Source organism: Pristiophorus japonicus, chromosome 5 (assembly GCF_044704955.1).
Source record: "Pristiophorus japonicus isolate sPriJap1 chromosome 5, sPriJap1.hap1, whole genome shotgun sequence".
NCBI classification, from domain to species: Eukaryota; Metazoa; Chordata; class Chondrichthyes; family Pristiophoridae; genus Pristiophorus; species Pristiophorus japonicus.
In genome coordinates, this window is record NC_091981.1 from 297,791,227 (window position 1) to 297,812,581 (window position 21,355).

The 21,355-nt window shown below is 51.1% G+C and overlaps 1 protein-coding gene across 1 annotated transcript in view; it reads right to left on the bottom strand.

Annotated features, from left to right (window-relative positions):
* Nucleotides 1-21,355, bottom strand: part of LOC139264177 (kinesin-like protein KIFC3) — a 165,835-nt gene that overhangs the window by 140,941 nt on the left and 3,539 nt on the right. The window contains exons 3-6 of the mRNA XM_070880262.1: nt 17,584-17,774; nt 8,851-8,916; nt 5,565-5,702; nt 1,166-1,363 (exon numbers count right to left, since the gene is read on the bottom strand). Of these exons, the coding sequence (XP_070736363.1) occupies nt 1,166-1,363; nt 5,565-5,702; nt 8,851-8,916; nt 17,584-17,774 (593 nt within the window). The remainder of the gene's footprint in view (nt 1-1,165; nt 1,364-5,564; nt 5,703-8,850; nt 8,917-17,583; nt 17,775-21,355) is intronic.

Consider the following 21,355-nt stretch of genomic DNA (forward strand, 5'->3'; position numbering starts at 1 on the left):
TTTAAAGTAACAAAGTGAAAAGAGTAAGACAGCCATACAATCACACACTCAATCACACACACTCACTGCGCACACACACTCACTACGCACACACCACACACACACACTCACTGCGCACACACACTCACTACGCACACACACCCCACACACACACACACTCACTACGCACACCCCACACACACACACTCACTGCGCACACACACTCACTACGCACACCCCACACACACACACTTACTGCGCACACACACTCACTACGCACACCCCACACACACACTCACTACGCACACCCCACACACACACACTCACTACGCACACCCCACACACACACACTCACTGCGCACACACACTCACTACGCACACCCCACACACACAGACTCACTGCGCACACACACTCACTACGCACACCCCACACACACACACTGACTACGCACACCCCACACACACACATTCACTCACACACTCACTGCACACACCCCACACACACACACTCACTACGCACACCCCACACACACACTCACTACGCACACCCCACACACACACACTCACTGCGCACACACACTCACTACGCACACCCCACACACACACACTCACTACGCACACCCCACACACACACATTCACTCACACACTCACTGCACACACCCCACACACACACACTCACTACGCACACCCCACACACACACACTCACTACGCACACCCCACACACACACTCACTGCGCACACACACTCACTACGCACACCCCACACACACACACTCACTGCGCACACACACTCACTACGCACACCCCACACACACACACTCACTACGCACACCCCACACACACACACTCACTACGCACACCCCACACACACACATTCACTCACACACTCACTGCGCACACCCCACACACACACACTCACTACGCACACCCCACACACACACACTCACTACGCACACCCCACACACACACACTCACTACGCACACCCCACACACACACACTCACTACGCACACCCCACACACACACACTCACTACGCACACCCCACACACACACACTCACTACGCACACCCCACACACACACACTCACTCACACACTCACTGCACACACCCTCTACTCACACTCACACACACACACTCACTCACACCCCGCACTCACACACACAAGCGCCCGCCGCCCTCGCTCACCTGTATATCCGTTGGCCGGTCCCGCTGCCGTTCAAGCTCCACCTGCAGTGCTCTCATCCTCTCGTCGAGCTGCCTGACCTCGTCCTCCTTCCTCCACTGGACGTTGCTGATCTGCCCCTCCAGACGTAGCAACTGCTCCAGCTTCTGCTGCAGCGACCCCTCCAGGAGGTGCACCTTCAACCTCAGCTCCTCATTTTCCTACAAGGGAAATTTAAAACCAGCCACAGGGAGCGATCACTGAGGACCAATGGTGGAACTGTTCCTGTAATCCCTTCTTTATCTTTCTCCTTAACAACAAGACCTTGTATTTATATAGCACCTTTAATGTGGTAAAACGTCCCAAGGTGCTTCACACGAACGATTCTCAGACTAAATCTGACACCGGGTCACATAAGGAGAAATTATGGCAGGTGACCAAACGCTTGGTCAAAGAGCTAGGTTTTAAGGAGCGTCCTGAAGGAGGAAAGAGAGGTAGAGAGGCGGAGAGGTTTAGGGAGGGAGTTCCAGAGCTTGGGGCCCAGGCAACAGAAGGCACGGCCACCGATGGTGGAGCGATTATAATAGAGGATGCTCAAGAGGGTAGAATTAGAGGAGCGCAGACATCTCGGGGGTTCGTGAGGCTGGAGGAGGTTACAGAGATATGGAAGAGTGAGAGTCATGGAGGGATTTGAACACAAGGGATGTGAATTTTAAAATCGAGGTGTTGCTTAACTGGGAGACAATGTAGGTCAGCGAGCACAGAGGGTGATGGGTGAGCGGGACTCGGTGTGAGTTAGGACACGGGGGCAGTGAGCACAGGGGTTGACGGGTGAGCGGGACTCGGTGCGGGTTAGGACACGGGTAGCGAGCACAGGGGTTGATGGGTGAGCGGGACTCAGTGTGAGTTAGGACACAGGTAGCGAGCACAGGGGGTGATGGGTGAGCGGGACTCAGTGTGAGTTAGGACACAGGTAGCGAGCACAGGGGGTGATGGGTGAGCGGGACTCAGTGCGAGTTAGGACACAGGGCGGCCGAGTTTTAGAAGAGCTGGAGTTTACAGAGGGTGCAAGGTGGGAAGCTGGCCAGGAGAGGGATGGAATAATCGAGTCTGGAGGTCACAAAGGCATAGATGAGGGTAAAATTAAATCCCACAGCAATACTTTGAAGAAGAGCAGGAGAGGTCTACCCAATATTTATCTCGAAAACAACATTAGGACAAATTATGTGGTCATGATTTCATTACAGAGTATTGGTGAGGCCACACCTGGATTTTTGAGCGATAAGGGAGTGAAGGGTTATGGGGAGCGGGCAGGGAAGTGGAGCTGAGTCCATGATCGGATCAGCCATGATCTTATTGAATGGCGGAGCAGGTTCGAGGGGCCGTATGGCCGCCTCCTGTTCCTATTTCTTATATTCTTATTATTGTTTGTCGGAGCTTGCTGTGCGCAAATTGGTCTCTGTGTTTCCTACATTAATTAATACATTGATCGGATTGCCTATAACAATCTTTCTTTCTTCTTACAACACTGACTACACTTCAGAAAGATGCTTTTGGATGTCCTGAGATGGTGAACGGTGCTATATAAATGCAAGTCTTTCACGCCTCTTACATCAGTGCGATATTGAGCCAGTTCAGTGTCACGGACACTTGGCCAACAGAAACCCATCCGAGACTGTCCCCAAACTTATTTTCATGATGGGCCCCAGTGGCTTTGAATAGTCTGAGTGAGCTGGATCCAGACACTAACCCCTTTCCACCGCGCCCACCCCCCCCCCCATCCCCGCCAACTCTACGCTCCTCTTACTCTGGCCTCTGGAGCCCCTCTCCCTCCCTTCACCGAACCATTGGCTCGGCTGCTGAATTCTCTCGCTAAACCTCTCCCCCTCCTTCTGTAGGTGAGGCCACACTTGGAATACTGCGTGCAGTTTTGGTTTCCATATTTACGAAAGGATATACTTGCATTGGAGGCAGTTCAGAGAAGGTTCACTCGGTTGATTCCGGGGATGAGGGGGTTGACTTATGAGGAAAGGTTGAGTAGGTTGGGCCTCTACTCATTGGAATTCAGAAGAATGAGAGGTGATCTTATTGAAACGTATAAGATTATGAGGGGGCTTGACAAGGTGGATGCAGAGAGGATGTTTCCACTGATGGGGGAGACTAGAACTAGGGGGCATGATCTTAGAATAAGGGGCCGCCCATTTAAAACTGAGATGAGGAGAAATTTCTTCTCTCAGAGGATTGTGAATCTGTGGAATTTGCTGCCTCAGAGAGCTGTGGAAGCTGGGACATTGAATAAATTTAAGACAGAAATAGACAGTTTCTTAACCGATAAGGGAATAAGGGGTTATGGGGAGTGGGCAGGGAAGTGGAGCTGGAGTCCATGATCGGATCAACCATGGTCTTATTAAATAGCGGAGCAGGTTCGAGGGGCCGAATGGCCTACTCATGCTCCTATTTCTTATGCAACAACCCTCTGTGTGTGATAACATCTCTCCTCATTTCCCCTCCAGGTCTTTTGCCAATTATTTTAAATCTGTGACCTCTGGAGACAGTGGAAGCAATTTCCTCCAATGCTGCTCGATCAAAATCCCTCAATTTTGAACATCTCGAATAGTCCCCCCTTTAATCTTCTCTGCTCTAATGGAGAACAATCCCAGCTTCTCCAATCTCTCCACATAACTTGAACCAAAAACCTTCTCACTCAGAGGGCGAGGGAGTGATGCACCGAGTTATGGCTGACACCACAATATGCAGCGTATAGAATCATAGAATAATACGGCACAGGAGGAGGCCATTCGGCCCATCGAGTCTGTGCCAGCACTTTCCGAGAGTAATCCACTTAGTCCCACACTCCTCTGCTCTTTCCCCATATCCCGGCAATTTTCCCCCTTCGAATATTTATCCAATTCCCCTTTGAAGGCTGCTATTGAACCTGTATCCGTCGCCTTATCAGGCAATGCATTCCAAATCCTAACCACTCGTTTTCCCTCATGTTGCCTCTGGCTCTTTTGCCAATCACCTTAAATCAGAGCCTTCTGATTACCGGCCCTTCCCTTTATTTACTCTATCTAAACCCTTCCTGATTTTAAACCCTCGATTAAATCTCATCTTAGCCTTCTCTGCCCCAAGGAGAACAATCCCAGCTTCTCCAGTCTCTCCACATCACTGAAGTCCCTCATCCCTGGAACCATCCTGCTCAATCTCCTCTGCTCCCTCTCCAAAGCCCTCACATCTGTCCTAAAGTGCAGTGCCTAGAATTGGACACAATACCCCACCTGGGGCCAGACTAGTGTTTTATACAGGTTTAGCAAAACCACCTGCCTTTCCACACCTCTACAAATCAAGCCCAGAGTCATAGAAACATAGAAAATAGGTGCAGGAGTAGGCCATTCGGCCCTTCGAGCCTGCACCGCCATTCAATAAGATCATGGCTGATCATTCACCTCAGTACCCCTTTCCTGCTTTCTCTCCATACCCCTTGATCCCTTTAGCCATAAGGGCCACATCTAACTCCCTCTTGAATGCATCCAACGAACTGACATCAACAACTCTCTGCGGTAGGGAATTCCACAGGTTAACAACTCTCTGAGTGAAGAAGTTTCTCCTCATCTCAGTCCTAAATGGCCTATCCCTTATCCTTAGACTGTGACTCCTGGTTCTGGACTTCCCCAACATCGGGAACATTCTTCCTGCATCTAACCTGTCCAATCCCGTCAGAATTTTATATGTTTCTATGAGATCCCCTCTCATTCTTCTAAACTCCATTGAATACAAGCCTAGTCGATCCAGTCTTTCTTCAAATGTCAGTCCTGTCATCCCGGGCATCAGTCTGATGAACATTCGCTGCACTCCCTCTAGAGCAAGAATGTCCTTCCTCAGACTAGGAGACCAAAACTGAACACAATATTCCAGGTGAGGCCTCACCAAGGCCCTGTACAACTGCAGTAAGACCTCCCTGCTCCTATACTCAAATCCCCTCGCTATGAAGGCCAACATACCATTTGCCTTCTTCACCGCCTGCTGTACCTGCATGCCAACCTTCAGTGACTGATGTACCATGACACCCAGGTCTCGTTGCACCTCCCCTTTTCCTAATCTGTCGCCATTCAGATAATATTCTGCCTTTGTGTTTTTATTACCAAAGTGGATAACCTCACATTTATCCACATTATACTGCATCTGCCATGCATTTGCCCACTCACCTAACCTGTCCAAGTCACCCTGCAGCCTCTTAGCGTCCTCCTCACAGCTCACACCGCCACCCAGTTTGGTGTCATCCGCAAACTTGGAGATATTACACTCAATTCCTGTATACGTTATTAACAACTTTGTTACCCTGTCCTGCCACCTTCAGTGATCTACGGCACAGGACGGTGGGCCAATGGTAGGGCTGCCTGGCACTGCCTGGAAAGGCCTTACCTTGAGGAGCAGGGTGGAGGGCTGCAGGGGAAGTGCGGACAGCTGTTGCAGGAGGCCCTGGGTCACACTCAGGTTCTGCTTCAGACTCTCGTTCTCGATGACCAGGTGCTGGATCCGTTTCTCCGAGTCCGTGACTCCCTGGGGGGGGGGGGGGGGGGGGAGAAGAGAAAGGCCAGCTGAGTCGAAGGTTGTCGGGTGGGTCGGGGGTCGGGGGTCGGTGGGGAGGAAACGTTGGCTGCTGGGGGGACTCGCAGGACAGTAGCCTCGGCCCAACCGCCTGGTCCATCGATGACCTTCCCTCTGCCAAAAGATCAGGAGGGGGGCTGCAAGGGGGGCCCCCCATTCGCAGCTCAACAACTTGTATTCAGCGTAGTGAAACGTCCCAAGGCGCTTCAAAGGAGTGTTATCAGACAAAACAAATATTTGACACCGACCCACATAAGAAGAAATTAGCGCAGGTTTACCAAAACCTCATCAGAGGTCGGTTTTAAGGAGCGTCTTGGAAGAGGAGAGAGAGGCGGAGAGATTGAGGGAGGGAGTTCCAGAGCTTGGGGCCCAGGCAACAGAAGGCACGGCCACCAATGGTTGAGCGATTATAATCAAGGATGCTTAGGAGCGCAGACATCTCGGGGAGTTGTGAGACTGAAGGAGATTACATAGATAGGGAGGGGTGAGACCCACGGAGGGATTTAAACACAAGGATGAGAATTTTGAAATCGAGACGTCGCTGAACCGGGAGCCAATGTCGGTCAGCGAGCACAGGGGGTGATGGGTGATCGGGACTTGGCGCGAGTTAGGACATGGGGCAGTGAGCACAGGGGGTGATGGGTGAGCGGGACATGGTGCGAGTTAGGACACGGGGGCAGCGAGCACAGGGGGTGATGGGTGATCGGGACTTGGCGCGAGTTAGGACATGGGGCAGTGAGCACAGGGGGTGATGGGTGAGCGGGACTCGGTGCGAGTTAGGACACAGGGAACGGGGGTGATGGGTGAGCGGGACTTGCTGCGAGTTAGGACACGGGGCAGTGAGCACAGGGGGTGATGGGTGAGCGGGACTTGGTGTGAGTTAGGACATGGGGCAGCGAGCACAGGGGGTGATGGGTGAGCGGGACTCGGTGCGAGTTAGGACACGGGGCAGTGAGCACAGGGGGTGATGGGTGAGCGGGACTTGCTGCGAATTAGGACACGGGGCAGTGAGCACAGGGGGTGATGGGTGAGCGGGACTCGGTGCGAGTTAGGACACGGGGCAGTGAGCACAGGGGGTGATGGGTGAGCGGGACCTGGTGGAGTTAGGACACGGGGCAGCAAGCACAGTAGATGATGGGTGAGCGGGAATTGGTGCGAGTTAGGACACGGGTCAGCGAGCACAGGGGGTGATGGGTGAGCGGGACCTGGTGGAGTTAGGACACAGGGCAGTGAGCACAGGGGGTGATGGGTGAGCGGGACCTGGTGGAGTTAGGACACGGGTCAGTGAGCACAGGGGGTGATGGGTGAGCGGGACCTGGTGGAGTTAGGACACAGGGCAGTGAGCACAGGTGGTGATGGGTGAGCGGGACCTGGTGGAGTTAGGACACGGGTCAGCGAGCACAGGGGGTGATGGGTGAGCGGGACCTGGTGGAGTTAGGACACGGGTCAGCGAGCACAGGGGGTGATGGGTGAGCGGGACTTGGTGCGAGTTAGGACACGGGTCAGTGAGCACAGGGGGTGATGGGTGAGCGGGACCTGGTGGAGTTAGGACACAGGGCAGTGAGCACAGGGGGTGATGGGTGAGCGGGACCTGGTGGAGTTAGGACACGGGTCAGCGAGCACAGGGGGTGATGGGTGAGCGGGACCTGGTGGAGTTCGGACACGGGGCAGCGAGCACAGAGGGTGATGGGTGATCGGGACTCGGTGTGAGTTAGGACACAGGTCAGCGAGCACAGGGGGTGATGGGTGAGCGGGACCTGGTGGAGTTAGGACACGGGTCAGCGAGCACAGGGGGTGATGGGTGAGCGGGACCTGGTGGAGTTAGGACACGGGTCAGTGAGCACAGGGGGTGATGGGTGAGCGGGACTTGGTGGAGTTAGGACACGGGTCAGTGAGCACAGGGGGTGATGGGTGAGTGGGACTCGGTGCGAGTTAGGACACGGGTCAGCGAGCACAGGGGGTGATGGGTGAGCGGGACTCGGTGCGAGTTAGGACACGGGGCAGTGAGCACAGGGGGTGATGGGTGAGTGGGATCTGGTGGAGTTAGGACACGGGTCAGTGAGCACAGGGGTGATGGGTGAGCGGGACTCGGTGCGAGGTAGGACACGGGGCAGTGAGCACAGGGGGTGATGGGTGAGCGGGACTGGGTGTGAGTTGGGACACGGGTCAGTGAGCACAGGGGGTGATGGGTGAGTGGGACTGGGTGTGAGTTAGGACACGGGGCAGTGAGCACAGGGGGTGATGGGTGAGCGGGACCTGGTGGAGGTAGGACACGGGGCAGCAGAGTTTTGGATCACCTGTAGCTTACGGAGTGTAGAATGTGGGAGGCCGGCCAGGAGTGCGTTGGGCATTCTATCAACGCCTCCGATAATGAAGCACCTCTCTCCTTCGCTGGGAGATACAGGCCGAGAAATTGGTTTGTGTCGGCCTGAATTGGGAGCAGGGGCCTATCCCTGCGTCGGGGCGGGTAGGCCCACACCCTGCCTCCCCCCGCCCCCCCAAGGCCTCACTTACATCGGGCGCGTGCAGCAGTAGCTGGGGGCGCTGCTGTTGACCCCAGCTCCCGCGGGAGAGCGCTGCGGATACCAGGTGACCACAGGAAGCCTAGAGTCCGTGAGAAAGTGCGGGGGGGGGGGTGGGGAGAGTCTGCTTTAGGACGCAACGGTGACGTCAGAGAACAAAAGGGGTACAGGTGACCTTTACTGGTGGGGTATTGGGGTACAGGTGACATTTACTGGTGGGGTATTGGGGTACAGGTGACATTTACTGGTGGGGTATTGGGGTACAGGTGACCTTTACTGGTGGGGTATTGGGGTACAGGTGACCTTTACTGGTGGGGTATTGGGGTACAGGTGACCTTTACTGGTGGGGTATTGGGGTACAGGTGACCTTTACTGGTGGGGTATTGGGGTACAGGTGACCTTTACTGGTGGGGTATTGGGGTACAGGTGACCTTTACTGGTGGGTTATTGGGGTACAGGTAACCTTTACTGGGGGGTATTGGGGTACAGGTGACCTTTACTGGGGGGGTATTGGGACTACAGGTGATCCTCTCATGGGGTATCCCAGTTTTTGTAACGAACGGTCCGAGGGAACTTACACTTTCGATTCTCAGCTGGGCGAGTTCCTCTTCTCTCTCCTGAATCTGTAGTTTGAGTTCGTTGATCTACAAGGAGAAGGAAATTGTTGAGACACATAAACCGTCGGCAGTCTCGCTGGCGACCGTTTGTGAGGAAGTATCTCTGTCAACGTGCCTGAAATAAGGTCAGGCCCCTCCAGCCACATCGTGGCTGTTCTTCAACCTCAACTCCACCTTCCCGCACCTTTCCCATATCCCTTGGTTCCTCTCGAGCCCAAAATCTATCGGCCTCAGCCTTGAATATATTCAATGATTGAGCATTCACAGCCCTCTGGCGTAGAGAATTCCAAAGATTCACCCTCTGAGTGAAGAAGTTTCTCATCATCTCAGCCCTAAATGTCCAACCCCTTTTTCTGAGACTGTGCCCCTAGTTCTAGCCACTCCAGCCAGGGTCAACAACCTCTCGGTATCTACCCTGTCAATCCCTCACAGAATCTTGTGTGTTTCAATGAGATCACATCTCATTCTTCTAAGCTCCAGAGGAGTATAGGCCCATTCTACACAATCATTTACAGCACCGAAACAGGCCATTCGGCCCAACAGGTCCGTGCCGGGGTTTATGCTCCGCGCGAGTATCCTCCCACCCCTCTTCATCTCACCCCATATCCTTCTATTCCTTTCTCCCTCATGTGGTTATCTAGTTGCGCCTTAAATCCATCTATTCTACTCACCTCAACCACTCCCTGTGGTAGCGAGTTCCACATCCTCACCACAAAGGCTTTTGACAAGGTCCCACACAAGAGATTGGTGTGCAAAATTAAAGCACATGGTATTGGGGGTAATGTACTGACGTGGATAGAGAACTGGTTGGCAGACAGGGAGCAGAGAGTCGGAATAAACGGGTCCTTTTCAGAATGGCAGGCAGTGACTAGTGGGGTGCCGCAGGGTTCAGTGCTGGGACCCCAGCTATTTACAATAAACATCAATGATTTAGATGAAGGAATTGAGTGTAATATCTCCAAGTTTGCAGATGACACTAAACTGGTTGGTGGTGTGAGCTGTGAGGAGGATGCTAAGAGGCTGCAGAGTGACTTGGACAGGTTAGGTGAGTGGGCAAATGCATGGCAGATGAAGTACAATGTGGATAAATGTGAGGTTATCCACTTTGGTGGCAAAAACATGAAGACAGAATATTATCTGAATGGTGACAGATTAGGAAAAGGGGAGGTGCAATGAAACCTGGGTGTCATGGTTCATCAGTCATTGAAAGTTGGCATGCAGGTGCAGCAGGCCGTGAAGGCGGCAAATGGTATGTTGGCCTTCATAGCTCGGGGATTTGAGTAGAGGAGCAGGGAGGTCTTACTGCAGTTGTACAGGGCCTTAGTGAGGCCACACCTGGAATATTGTGTCCAGTTTTGGTCTCCTAATCTGAGGAAGGATGTTCTTGCTATTGAGGGAGTACAGCGAAGGTTCACCAGATTGATTCCTGGGATGGCAGGACTGATATATGAGGAGAGATTGGATCAACTGGGCCTTTATACACTGGAGTTTAGAAGAATGAGAGGGGATCTCATAGAAACATATAAAATTCTGACGGGATTGGACAGGTTAGAGGCAGGAAGAATGTTCCCGTTGGTGGGGAGTTCCAGAACCAGGGGTCACAGTCTAAATATAAGGGGTAAGCCATTTAGGACCGAGATGAGGAGAAACTTCTTCACTCAGAGAGTGGTTAACCTGTGGAACTCCCTACAGCAGAGAGTTGTTGATGCCAGTTCGTTAGATATATTCAAAAGGGGGTTAGATATGGCCCTTACGGCCAAAAGGATCAAGGGGTATGGAGAGGAAGCAGGAATGGGGTACTGAGGTTGAATGATCAGCCATGATCTTATTGAATGGTGGTGCAGGCTTGAAGGGCCGAATGGCCTGCTCCTGCACCAATTTTCTATGTTTCTATGTTTCTAACCACACAGCCATGATTTTATTGAATGGCGGAGCAGGCTCGAGGGGCCAAATGGCCGACTCCTGCTCCTAATTCTTATGTCTGTTCTCTCTGAGTGACAAAGTTTCTCCTAAATTCCCCATAGGATTTATTAGTGACAATTTGATATTGATGGCCCCTAGTTCTGGTCTCGCCCAAATATGGAAACATCTTCTTTGCATCTACCCCAACAAACCCTTTCACAATCCTAAACACCTTCATCAGGCCCCCCGCACCAGCCTTGTCTTTTCTAGAGAAAGGAGCCCCAGCCAGTTCAGTCTTTCCTGATAGTTACAACCTCTCAGTTCTGGTGTCATCCTTGTAAACCTTCTTTGCACCCTCACCAGTGCCTCGATATCCTTTTTTATAATATGGAGATCAGAACTGTTCACAATACTTCAAGTGTGGTCTCACCAATGTTTATAAGTTTGGTATAACTTCTCTGCTTTTCAACTCTATCCCTCCAGAAATGAACCCCCATGCTTCAATTGCTTTTTTATGGCCTTATTAACCTGCATGGCTACATTTATAGAACCAGAAATCAAATCAGAAATTTACAGCACGGAAGGAGGCCATCGTGTCCGTACCGGCCGACCAAGAGCTATTCAGCCTAATCCCACTTTCCAGCTCTGGGTCCATAGCCCTGTAGGTTACGGCACTTCAGGTGCACATCCAAGTACTTGTTAAATGTGGTGAGGGTTTCTGCCTCTACCACCCTTTCAGGCAGTGAGTTCCAGACCCCCCACCTCTGGGTGAAGACATTTCCCTCAAATCCTCCCCCCAATTACTTTAAATCTATGTCCCCTGGTTGTTGACCCCTCTGCCAAGGGAAACAGGTCCTTCCTATCCACTCTATCCAGGTCCCTCATAATTGTATACACCTCAATCAGGTCTCCCCACAGCCTCCTCTGTTCCAAGGGAAACAAACCCAGCCTATCCAATCTTTCCCCATAGCTAAAGTGGGCAGATACAGCAGGAGCGGCGAGGTCGGGGCAAAGGAGCAGCGAGAGATTGCAGAGCGATGTGATCGGGGCCCAGAAGAGGTGAGGGCCCAGGGGCAGCACGGGCCAGCCCACACTGCGGTGTGTGTGCACGCGCTCGGTCTGTGCAGCAGAGCAGGTCTCCAGTCATCTTGGATAATCCTTGCCACTAGTCCAAGACCTAGCTCTGTCAAGCCCGTGTGGTGGCTGGTGTACAACGGTCACCGCACGTTAAAACAATCCACACACAGGCATCTTCCACCCTTCAGGATGGTGTTCAGGATCTGGAATATCAGGTCCTTCACTGAAACACCTGTGAACTCATTCCTTTTCGGCGAGGAAGCAAGTCATCCTTGATTCGAGGGACTGCCCATGATGATGAGCCCTCCACAAATGCATTACCCCACACTTCTCCGGATTGAATTCCATTTGCCACGTTTCTGCCCGCCTGACCAATTCATCGATATCCTCCTGCAGTCTAAAGCTTTCGTCCTCACTGTCAACCACACGGCCAATTTTTGTATCATCTGCTAATTTCTTAATCCTACCCCCTATATTCAAGTTTAAATCATTGATACATACCACAAAAATCAAGGGACCCAGCACTGAGCCCTGCGGAACCCCAATAGATACAGTCTTCCAGTTCTAAAAACACCCATCAAGCATTATCCTTTGTTTCCTGCTTCTGAGCCAATTTTAGATCCAACTTGCCACTTTGCCCTGGATCCCATGGGCTTTTACTTTCGTGACCAGTCTGCCATGTGGGACTTTATCAAAAGCTTTGATAAAATCCATGTATACCACATCGTAAGCACTGCCCTCATCGACCCTCCTGGTTACCTCCTCAAAGAATTCTATATCAAGTTAGTCAGACACGACCTTCCCTTAACAAATCTGTGCTGACTGACCTTGATCTGTGTCTTTCTAAATGAAGGTTTATCCTGTCCTTTAGAATTGATTCCAATAATTAGCAATTCTCCAATCCTCTGGCACAACTCCTGTAGCCAGAGAGGATTGTAAAATGATGGTCAGAGCCTCCGCAGTTTCCTCCCTTGCTTCTGTTAATAGCCTCGGATATATTTCATCTGGTCCTGGCGATTTATCTACTTTCAAGGATGCTAAACCCCTTAAAACGTCTTCTCTTACTGTGTTTATTGTGTCCAATATTTCACTCTCTTCCTCCTGAACTTCAATGGCAGCACCTTCCTACTCTATTGTGCAGACAGACACAAAGTATTCATTTGTACCTGACCCACATCCTCCGCCTCCACACATAGAGCATTTTGGTTCCTAATAGACCCTTATCTTTCCTTAGTTATCCTCCTGCTCTTTATGTAATTGTAAAACATCTTTGGGTTTTCTTTGATTCTATTTGCCAATATTTCTTCATGCTCTCTATTTGCTTTCTGAATGTACATTTTGGTAGGGACAATAAGCATTCAACCGGACCCCATCAATCTCCCGGGAGAGTTAACCAATCCCACGGGTATGTTCCCACACCCAAACTGCTCGGTGAGAAACCTCCCCAACTTCTCCCATCGTAACCAAGGCAACCGTGTGACAGGCAGGGTCAGGGGCCCAGAGTTACAGCCCGGACCAACTCTATGCAGCGAGAGAGGGCGAAGTAATATGGAGTCAGAAACAGATGGTAGAAAGGTAAAAAGCAACAGTGGAAGGCCGAGTAAACAAAGGCAAGAAACAAAAAGGGCCATACTACATCATAATTCTAAAAGGACAAAGGGTGTTAAAAAAACAAGCCTGAAGGCTTTGTGTCTTAATGCAAGGAGTATCCGTAATAAGGTGGATGAATTAACTGTGCAAATAGATGTTAACGGATATGATGTGATTGGGATTACAGCGACGTGGCTCCAGGATGATCAGAGCTGGGAACTCAACATCCAGGGGTATTCAACATTCAGGAAGGATAGAATAAAAGGAAAAGGAGGTGGGGTAGCATTGCTGGTTAAGGAGGAGATTAATGCAATAGTTAGGAAAGACATTAGCTTGGATGATGTGGAATCTATATGGGTAGAGCTGCAGAACACCAAAGGGCAAAAAACGTTAGTGGGAGTTGTGTACAGACCTCCAAACAGTAGTAGTGATGTTGGGGAGGGCATTAAACAGGAAATTAGGGGTGCATGCAATAAAGGTGCAGCAGTTATCATGGGTGACTTTAATATGCACATAGATTGGGTTAACCAAACTGGAAGCAATACGGTGGAGGAGGATTTCCTGGAGTGCATAAGGGATGGTTTTCTAGACCAATATGTCGAGGAACCAACTAGGCAGGAGGCCATCTTAGACTGGGTGTTGTGTAATGAGAGAGGATTAATTAGCAATCTTGTTGTGTGAGGCCCTTTGGGGAAGAGTGACCATAATATGGTGGAATTCTACATTAGGATGGAGAATGAAAGAGTTAATTCAGAGTATCTCCAAATTTGCGGATGACACTAAGTTGGGTGGCAGTGTGAGCTGTGAGGAGGATGCTATGAGGCTGCAGAGTGACTTGGATAGGTTAGGTGAGTGGGCAAATGCATGGCAGATGAAGTATAATGTGGATAAATGTGAGGTTATCCATTTTGGTGGTAAAAACAGAGAGACAGACTATTATCTGAATGGTGACAGATTAGGAAAAGGGGAGGTGCAATGAGACCTGGGTGTCATGGTACATCAGTCATTGAAGGCTGGCATGCAGGTACAGCAGGCGGTTAAGAAAGAAAATGGCATGTTGACCTTCATAGCGAGGGGATTTGAGTACAGGGGCAGGGAGGTGTTACTACAGTTGTACAGGGCCTTGGTGAGGCCACACCTGGAGTATTGTGTACAGTTTTGGTCTGCTAACTTGAGGAAGGACATTCTTGCTATTGAGGGAGTGCAGCGAAGGTTCACCAGACTGATTCCCGGGATGGCGGGACTGACATATCAAGAAAGACTGGATCAACTGGCTTGAATTCACTGGAGTTCAGAAGAATGAGAGGGGATCTCATAGAAACGTTTAAAATTCTGACGGGTTTCGACAGGTTAAATGCAGGAAGAATGTTCCCAATGTTGGGGAAGTCCAGAACCAGGGGTCACAGCCTAAGGATAAGGGGTAAGCCATTTAGCACCGAGATCAGGAGAAACTTCTTCACCCAGAGAGTGGTGAACCTGTGGAATTCTCTACCATAGAAAGTTGTTGAGGCCAATTCACTAAATATATTCAAAAAGGAGTTAGATGTAGTCCTTACTACTAGGGGGATCAAGAGGTATGGCGAGAAAGCAGGAATGGAGTACTGAAGTTGCATGTTCAGCCATGAACTCATTGAATGGCGGTGCAGGCTCGAAGGGCCGAATGGCCTACTCCTGCACCTATTTTCTATGTTTCTAACCATGTGACAGGCAGGGTCAGGGGCCCAGAGTTACAGCCCGGACCAACTCCAATACCGGGGCAGATACCCCCGGTTATTTAAAACTGCACTTCCTGTGATACAGGGTCCATAGCCAATAGGTTAACTGGTGTCCGCCCTCCACGGACATTCCCTGATCTGCTGAATGTTTACTGATTGTGTGTCAGTCTCTGCCTACTCCTGTCACATGCTTTCACTGTGAATAAACAGGACCCATTCACTGCATGCTACACAACATGAAGCCTCCCTGATAAAGTGCAACATTCCCACCGACACCTGGGAATCCCTGGCCAAAGACTGCCCTAAGTAGACCGAAGTGCATCCGGGAGGGCGCTGAGCATCTCAATTCTCGTCGCCGAGAGCATGCAGAAACCAAGCGCAGGCAGCGGAAGGAGTGTGCGGCAAACCAGTCCCACCCTCCCTTTCCTCAACCACTATCTGACCCACCTGTGACAGAGTCTGTGGTTCACGTATTGGACTGTTCAGCCATCTGAGAACTCACTTTTAGAGATGGAAGCAAGTCTTCCTCGATTTCGAGGGACTGCCTGTGATGGGCTACACAACGGGAAGAGAACACAGGGACTGGATGGAACACGATGGGAACATAGGAACAGGAGGAGGCCATTCAGTCCCTCGAGCCTGATCTGCCATTCAATGAGATCATGGCTGATCTATATCGTAACTCCATTCACCCGCTATGTTGTCTGCACCTGGGAATATGCTCACAGGTTTGTAGAGCTATTGCTGTAATTTCTGCGGTCTGGAGGAGTCCGTGTTCCATGTCTATGTTGAGTGTGTGAGGTTGCAGCCCCTATTCCATTATTTGAAGGGGCTGCTACTCAAATTCTGGTTGCACTTCAGTCCCACACTCCTGATCTTTGGGCACCCTGTGCGGAGGGGAGCGGGTAGGTCTGAGGGCCTCCTCGTTGGACTGCTCCTAGGTCCAAAGTTTAATTTGTTTAATTGAGTTGGTTTTAGTGGCCCCCCCCCTTTAACTTGGGGGCACTTGATTTACTTGATTTACAGGTGCAACTTTAAATAGTTGTAGAGCTGTTGCATTGTGAGTGGCCAAGGTGGCCATTAACCAGTCCAGGCAGTGGGCGGTCGAAGGGGTCGTTCAGCCCGACTGCCTGCCTCTCTTCCGCGCGTACATCTGGGCCAGGGTGTCCCTGGAGATGGAGCACGCGTTGTCCACCGGCACGCTCGTGGCCTTCCGCGAGAGGTGGGCGCCGGAGGGACTGGAGTACATCATCACCCCCGGCAAACAAATTTTAATTTGATCCAGTTGACTGTCCAAAGTTTAATTTGTTTAATTGTGTCAGTTTTAGTGCCCCCCCCCCCCTTTAACTAGGGGGCACTTGATATACAGGTGCAACTTAAAATAGTTGTAGAGCTGTTGCATTGTGAGTGGCTTAGCCAGTCATGTGATGTTCACAAGACTCAATAAAACCCCAGCCAGTTGGGTTTAGGCCATCCATGATGAGGTAGGCAGTTGTGAGCCTGGTGGATGAACCGGTAATGTGCAGTGTGATTGTTAAACCTTTGTTAATAAACCAACTTAATAGCAATGTGTTGCTATGAATTCTTAGGCAAAGAACCCATGAAGCAAATACATTACACCCACCTTGGCCCCATATCCCTTAATACCCTTTCCCAGCACAAATCTATCAAATCTCAGATTTAACATTATTGATTGAGTTAGCATCTACTGCTTTTTGGGCGAGAGTTCCACACTCTAATCATCATCATAGGCAGTTCCTCGGAATCGAGGGAGACTTGCTTCCACTCTTACCATGAGTCCTTAAAGGTGACTGAACAGTCCAATACGAGAGCCACAGTCCCTGTCACAGGTGGACAGATAGTCGATGTGGGAAAGGGTGGGTGGGCTATCAACAAGGGCAGACATTGACGACGCGATCCAACACCGCCTCCAGTGTACCAGTGCAGCCTTCGGCCACCTGAGGAAAAGTATGTTTGAAGACCAAGCCCTCAAAACTGTCATCAAGCTCATGGTCTACAGGTCTGTAGTGATACCCGCCCTCCTGTATGACTCAGAGACGTGGACCATGTACAGTAGACACCTCAAGTCGCTGGAGAAATACCACCCACGATGTCTCCGCAAGATCCTACAAATCCCCTGGGAGGACAGACGCACCAACGCTAGCGTCCTCGACCAGGCCAACATCCCCAGCATCGAAGCACTGACCACAGTTGAACAGCTCCGCTGGGCGGGCCACATTGTCCGCATGCCAGACACGAGACTCCCAAAGCAAGCGCTCTACTCGGAACTCCACACTCCACACAGGAAGTGGATGGTACACATGGGGGGGGATACAGTAGAGAATGTTGAAGGCCAGCGGTATATGGCTGTCTGTAAATGCCAGAGGTAGAAAGGGAGGGGAGGCTTTACCTGAAACTCAAAGCGTGATGACAGCTGCTGCTTCTCATTCTCCCCGTGTTCCACCTCCGTCTTGATGCACTGCACTTCATCCATCAGTTTGGTCCTCTCACTCTGCAGGTTACTGATGGATTCCACCAACCTCTGCACTCCGACCGACGGAGAGAGGCTGGAGCAGGCAGAGCCTTCGGGGCTGGGAGGAGTGTCAGCGGCGTGAGCGTCACTGAGACACGGAGCGTCGGTGAGACACGGAGCATTGTCAGTGGCGACTTTACATCCTGCAACACACAAGTGTATTGGGGAAATAAGTGCGGTCCAGTAGAAATCGCTGACTAGCCCCAGGTGTTGCTACAGCAACACTGTTTTTACCACATGCAAGAACTTCAGTAGAAAACCCCGAACACATAATACAGGTAAAGTTACTGCAGCTGGGTATATAACAATAACTTTATAAGAAATAAAGCCCTTTTCACCACCTCCAGACGTCCCAAAGCACTCTACAGCCAATGAAGTACTTCTATGAAGTGCAGTCACTGTTGTAATGTGGGAAACACGGCAGCCAATAAGCACACAGCAAGTTCCCAGCAATGTGATATTGACCAGAGCAACTATCTGTTTTAGTGATGTTGGATGACGGATAAATATTGGCCCCAGGGCACCGGGGATAACTCAACCTGCTCTTCCTTGAATAGTGCCATGGGATCTTTTAGAAAGAGCAGATGGGGCTGAAAGACGGCAGCTCCAACAGTGCAGCACTCCCTCAGTACTGCACCTCTGACAGTGCGTCGCTCCCTCAGTACTGACCCTCCGACAGTGCAGCACTCCCTCAGTACTGCACCTCCGACAGTGCAGCACTCCCTCAGTATTGACTCTCCGACAGTTCAGTACTCTCACAGTACTGCCCCTCCGACAGTGCAGTACTCCCTCAGTACTGCCCCTCCGACAGTGCAGTACTCCCTCAGTACTGCCCCTCCGACAGTGCAGTACTCCCTCAGTACTGTCCCTCCGACAGTGCAACACTGCCCCTCCGACAGTGCAACACTCCCTCAGTACTGACCCTCTGACAGTGCAGCACTGCCCCTCCGACAGTGCGCCCCTCCGACAGTGCAACACTCCCTCAGTTCAGACCCTCTGACAGTGCAGCACTCCCTCAGCACCGCTCCTCCGACAGTGCAGTGCTCCCTCAGTACTGCACGAGAGTGCCAGCCTGGATTTCTTGCTCTCTGGAGTGGGTTTAATTATTGTTAGAGATTTAAAATACATAAATACATTTTTATTTCTGCCCCTTTATTCTCTTAACCCAATCTTATTTTCCTTCTCTATATTTCACTTTCTGTACGTGATTTGACATTGAATTAAATATTCTAACTGCCACTTCCTGGTTCAGACTCTGCGCTGCTCACTAATAATTCATCAATCTGATTGGTTGCTTGACCTGTTCTCTCAGGTTTCCCATAGAGGGAGTCGTACTGTTTCCATCACCTGCTTACAGCAACTTGCAGTGCGCGGTTTCATCGAAACTAAACTGGACAAAACTGGGTTGATTGAGTCGGTCTGGTGGAGGTTGGGTTTGATTGAGTCGGTCTGGTGGAGGTTGGATTTGATTGAGTAGGTCTGGTGGAGGTTGGGTTTGATTGAGTGGGTCTGGTGGAGGTTGGGTTTGATTGAGTCGGTCTGGTGGAGGTTGGGTTTGATTGAGTCGGTCTGGTGGAGGTTGGGTTTGATTGAGTTGGTCTGGTGGAGGTTGGGTTTGATTGAGTTGGTCTGGTGGAGGTTGGGTTTGATTGAGTAGGTCTGGTGGAGGTTGGGTTTGATTGAGTCGACCTGGTGGAGGTTGGGTTTGATTGAGTCGGTCTGGTGGAGGTTGGGTTTGATTGAGTTGGTCTGGTGGAGGTTGGGTTTGATTGAGTTGGTCTGGTGGAGGTTGGGTTTGATTGAGTTGGTCTGGTGGAGGTTGGGTTTGATTGAGTTGGTCTGGTGGAGGTTGGGTTTGATTGAGTTGGTCTGGTGGAGGTTGGGTTTGATTGAGTTGGTCTGGTGGAGGTTGGGTTTGATTGAGTTGGTCTGGTGGAGGTTGGGTTTGATTGAGTTGGTCTGGTGGAGGTTGGGTTTGATTGAGTTGGTCTGGTGGAGGTTGGGTTTGATTGAGTTGGTCTGGTGGAGGTTGGGTTTGATTGGGTTGGTCTGGTGGGGTTGGGTTTGATTGAGTAGGTCTGGTGGAAGTTGGGTTTGATTGAGTTGGCCTGGTGGAGGTTGGGTTTGATTGAGTTGGTCTGGTGGAGGTTGGGTTTGATTGGGTTGATCTGGTGGAGGTTGGGTTTGATTGAGTTGGCCTGGTGGAGGTTGGGTTTGATTGAGTCGGTCTGGTGGAGGTTGGGTTTGATTGAGTCGGCCTGGTGGAGGTTGGGTTTGATTGAGTCGGTCTGGTGGAGGTTGGGTTTGATTGAGTAGGTCTGGTGGAGGTTGGGTTTGATTGGGTCGGTCTGGTGGAGGTTGGGTTTGATTGAGTGGGCCTGGTGGAGGTTGGGTTTGATTGGGTCGGTCTGGTGGAGGTTGGGTTTGATTGAGTTGGTCTGGTGGAGGTTGGGTTTGATTGGGTCGGTCTGGTGGAGGTTGGGTTTGATTGCGTCGGCCTGGTGGAGGTTGGGTTTGATTGAGTTGGTCTGGTGGCGGTTGGGTTTGATTGAGTCGGTCTGGTGGAGGTTGGGTTTGATTGAGTTGACCTGGTGGAGGTTGGGTTTGATTGAGTTGGTCTGGTGGAGGTTGGGTTTGATTGGGTTGGTCTGGTGGAGGTTGGGTTTGATTGGGTTGGTCTGGTGGAGGTTGGGTTTGATTGGGTTGGTCTGGTGGAGGTTGGGTTTGATTGAGTTGGCCTGGTGGAGGTTGGGTTTGATTGAGTTGGTCTGGTGGAGGTTGGGTTTGATTGAGTTGGTCTGGTGGAGGTTGGGTTTGATTGAGTTGGTCGGGTGGAGGTTGGGTTTGATTGAGTTGGTCTGGTGGAGATGGACGTCTTGTCTCTAAGGTTGAGACCATCCGATCAGCCGCCTCTGCCACTTCCCTTCCTTCCCCTAGCCCACCGGGACAAACTTCCTCTAAGGGTCCCTCCTGCCCTAGCCCTGAACTCTCATCTTTCTCCAGTTTCTCTCCAATCTCCCCCTTCTACCCTCTCCACGCTCATCCTGTCCATGAGACCCACTTCCTGTTCCCTTGACCCTATTCCCACTAAACTGCTGACCACCCAACTTCCTTTTTTGGCCCCCACGTTAGCCCACATTGTTAACGGTGTTCTCTCCTCAGGTACTGTTCCCCTCTCCTTCAAATCTGCCGTCATCACCCCTCTCCTCAAAAAACCAACCCTTGACCCCACTTTGCTTGCTAGCTATCGCCCCATCCCCAACCTCCCTTTCCTGTCCAAAGTCCTTGAACATGTTGCCTCCCAAATCTGTGACCATCTTTTCATGAATTCAGTGTTTGAATCCCTGCAATCAGGTTCCCCCCCCCTGCCACAGCACTGAAACGGCTCTCATCAAAGTCACAAATGGCATCCTTTGTGACTGTGACAAAGGTAAACTATCCCTCCTCGTCCTCCTGGACCTGTCTGCAGCCTTTGACCACTCCATCCTCCTCCAACACCTCTCCATCGTCCAGCTGGGTGGGACTGCACTCGCCTGGTTCCATTCTTATCTGTCTCATCGTAGCCAGAGAATCACCTGCAATGGCTTCTCTCCCCGTCCCCGCATCGTTACCTCTGGTGTCCCCCAAGGATCTATCCTTGGCCCCCCTC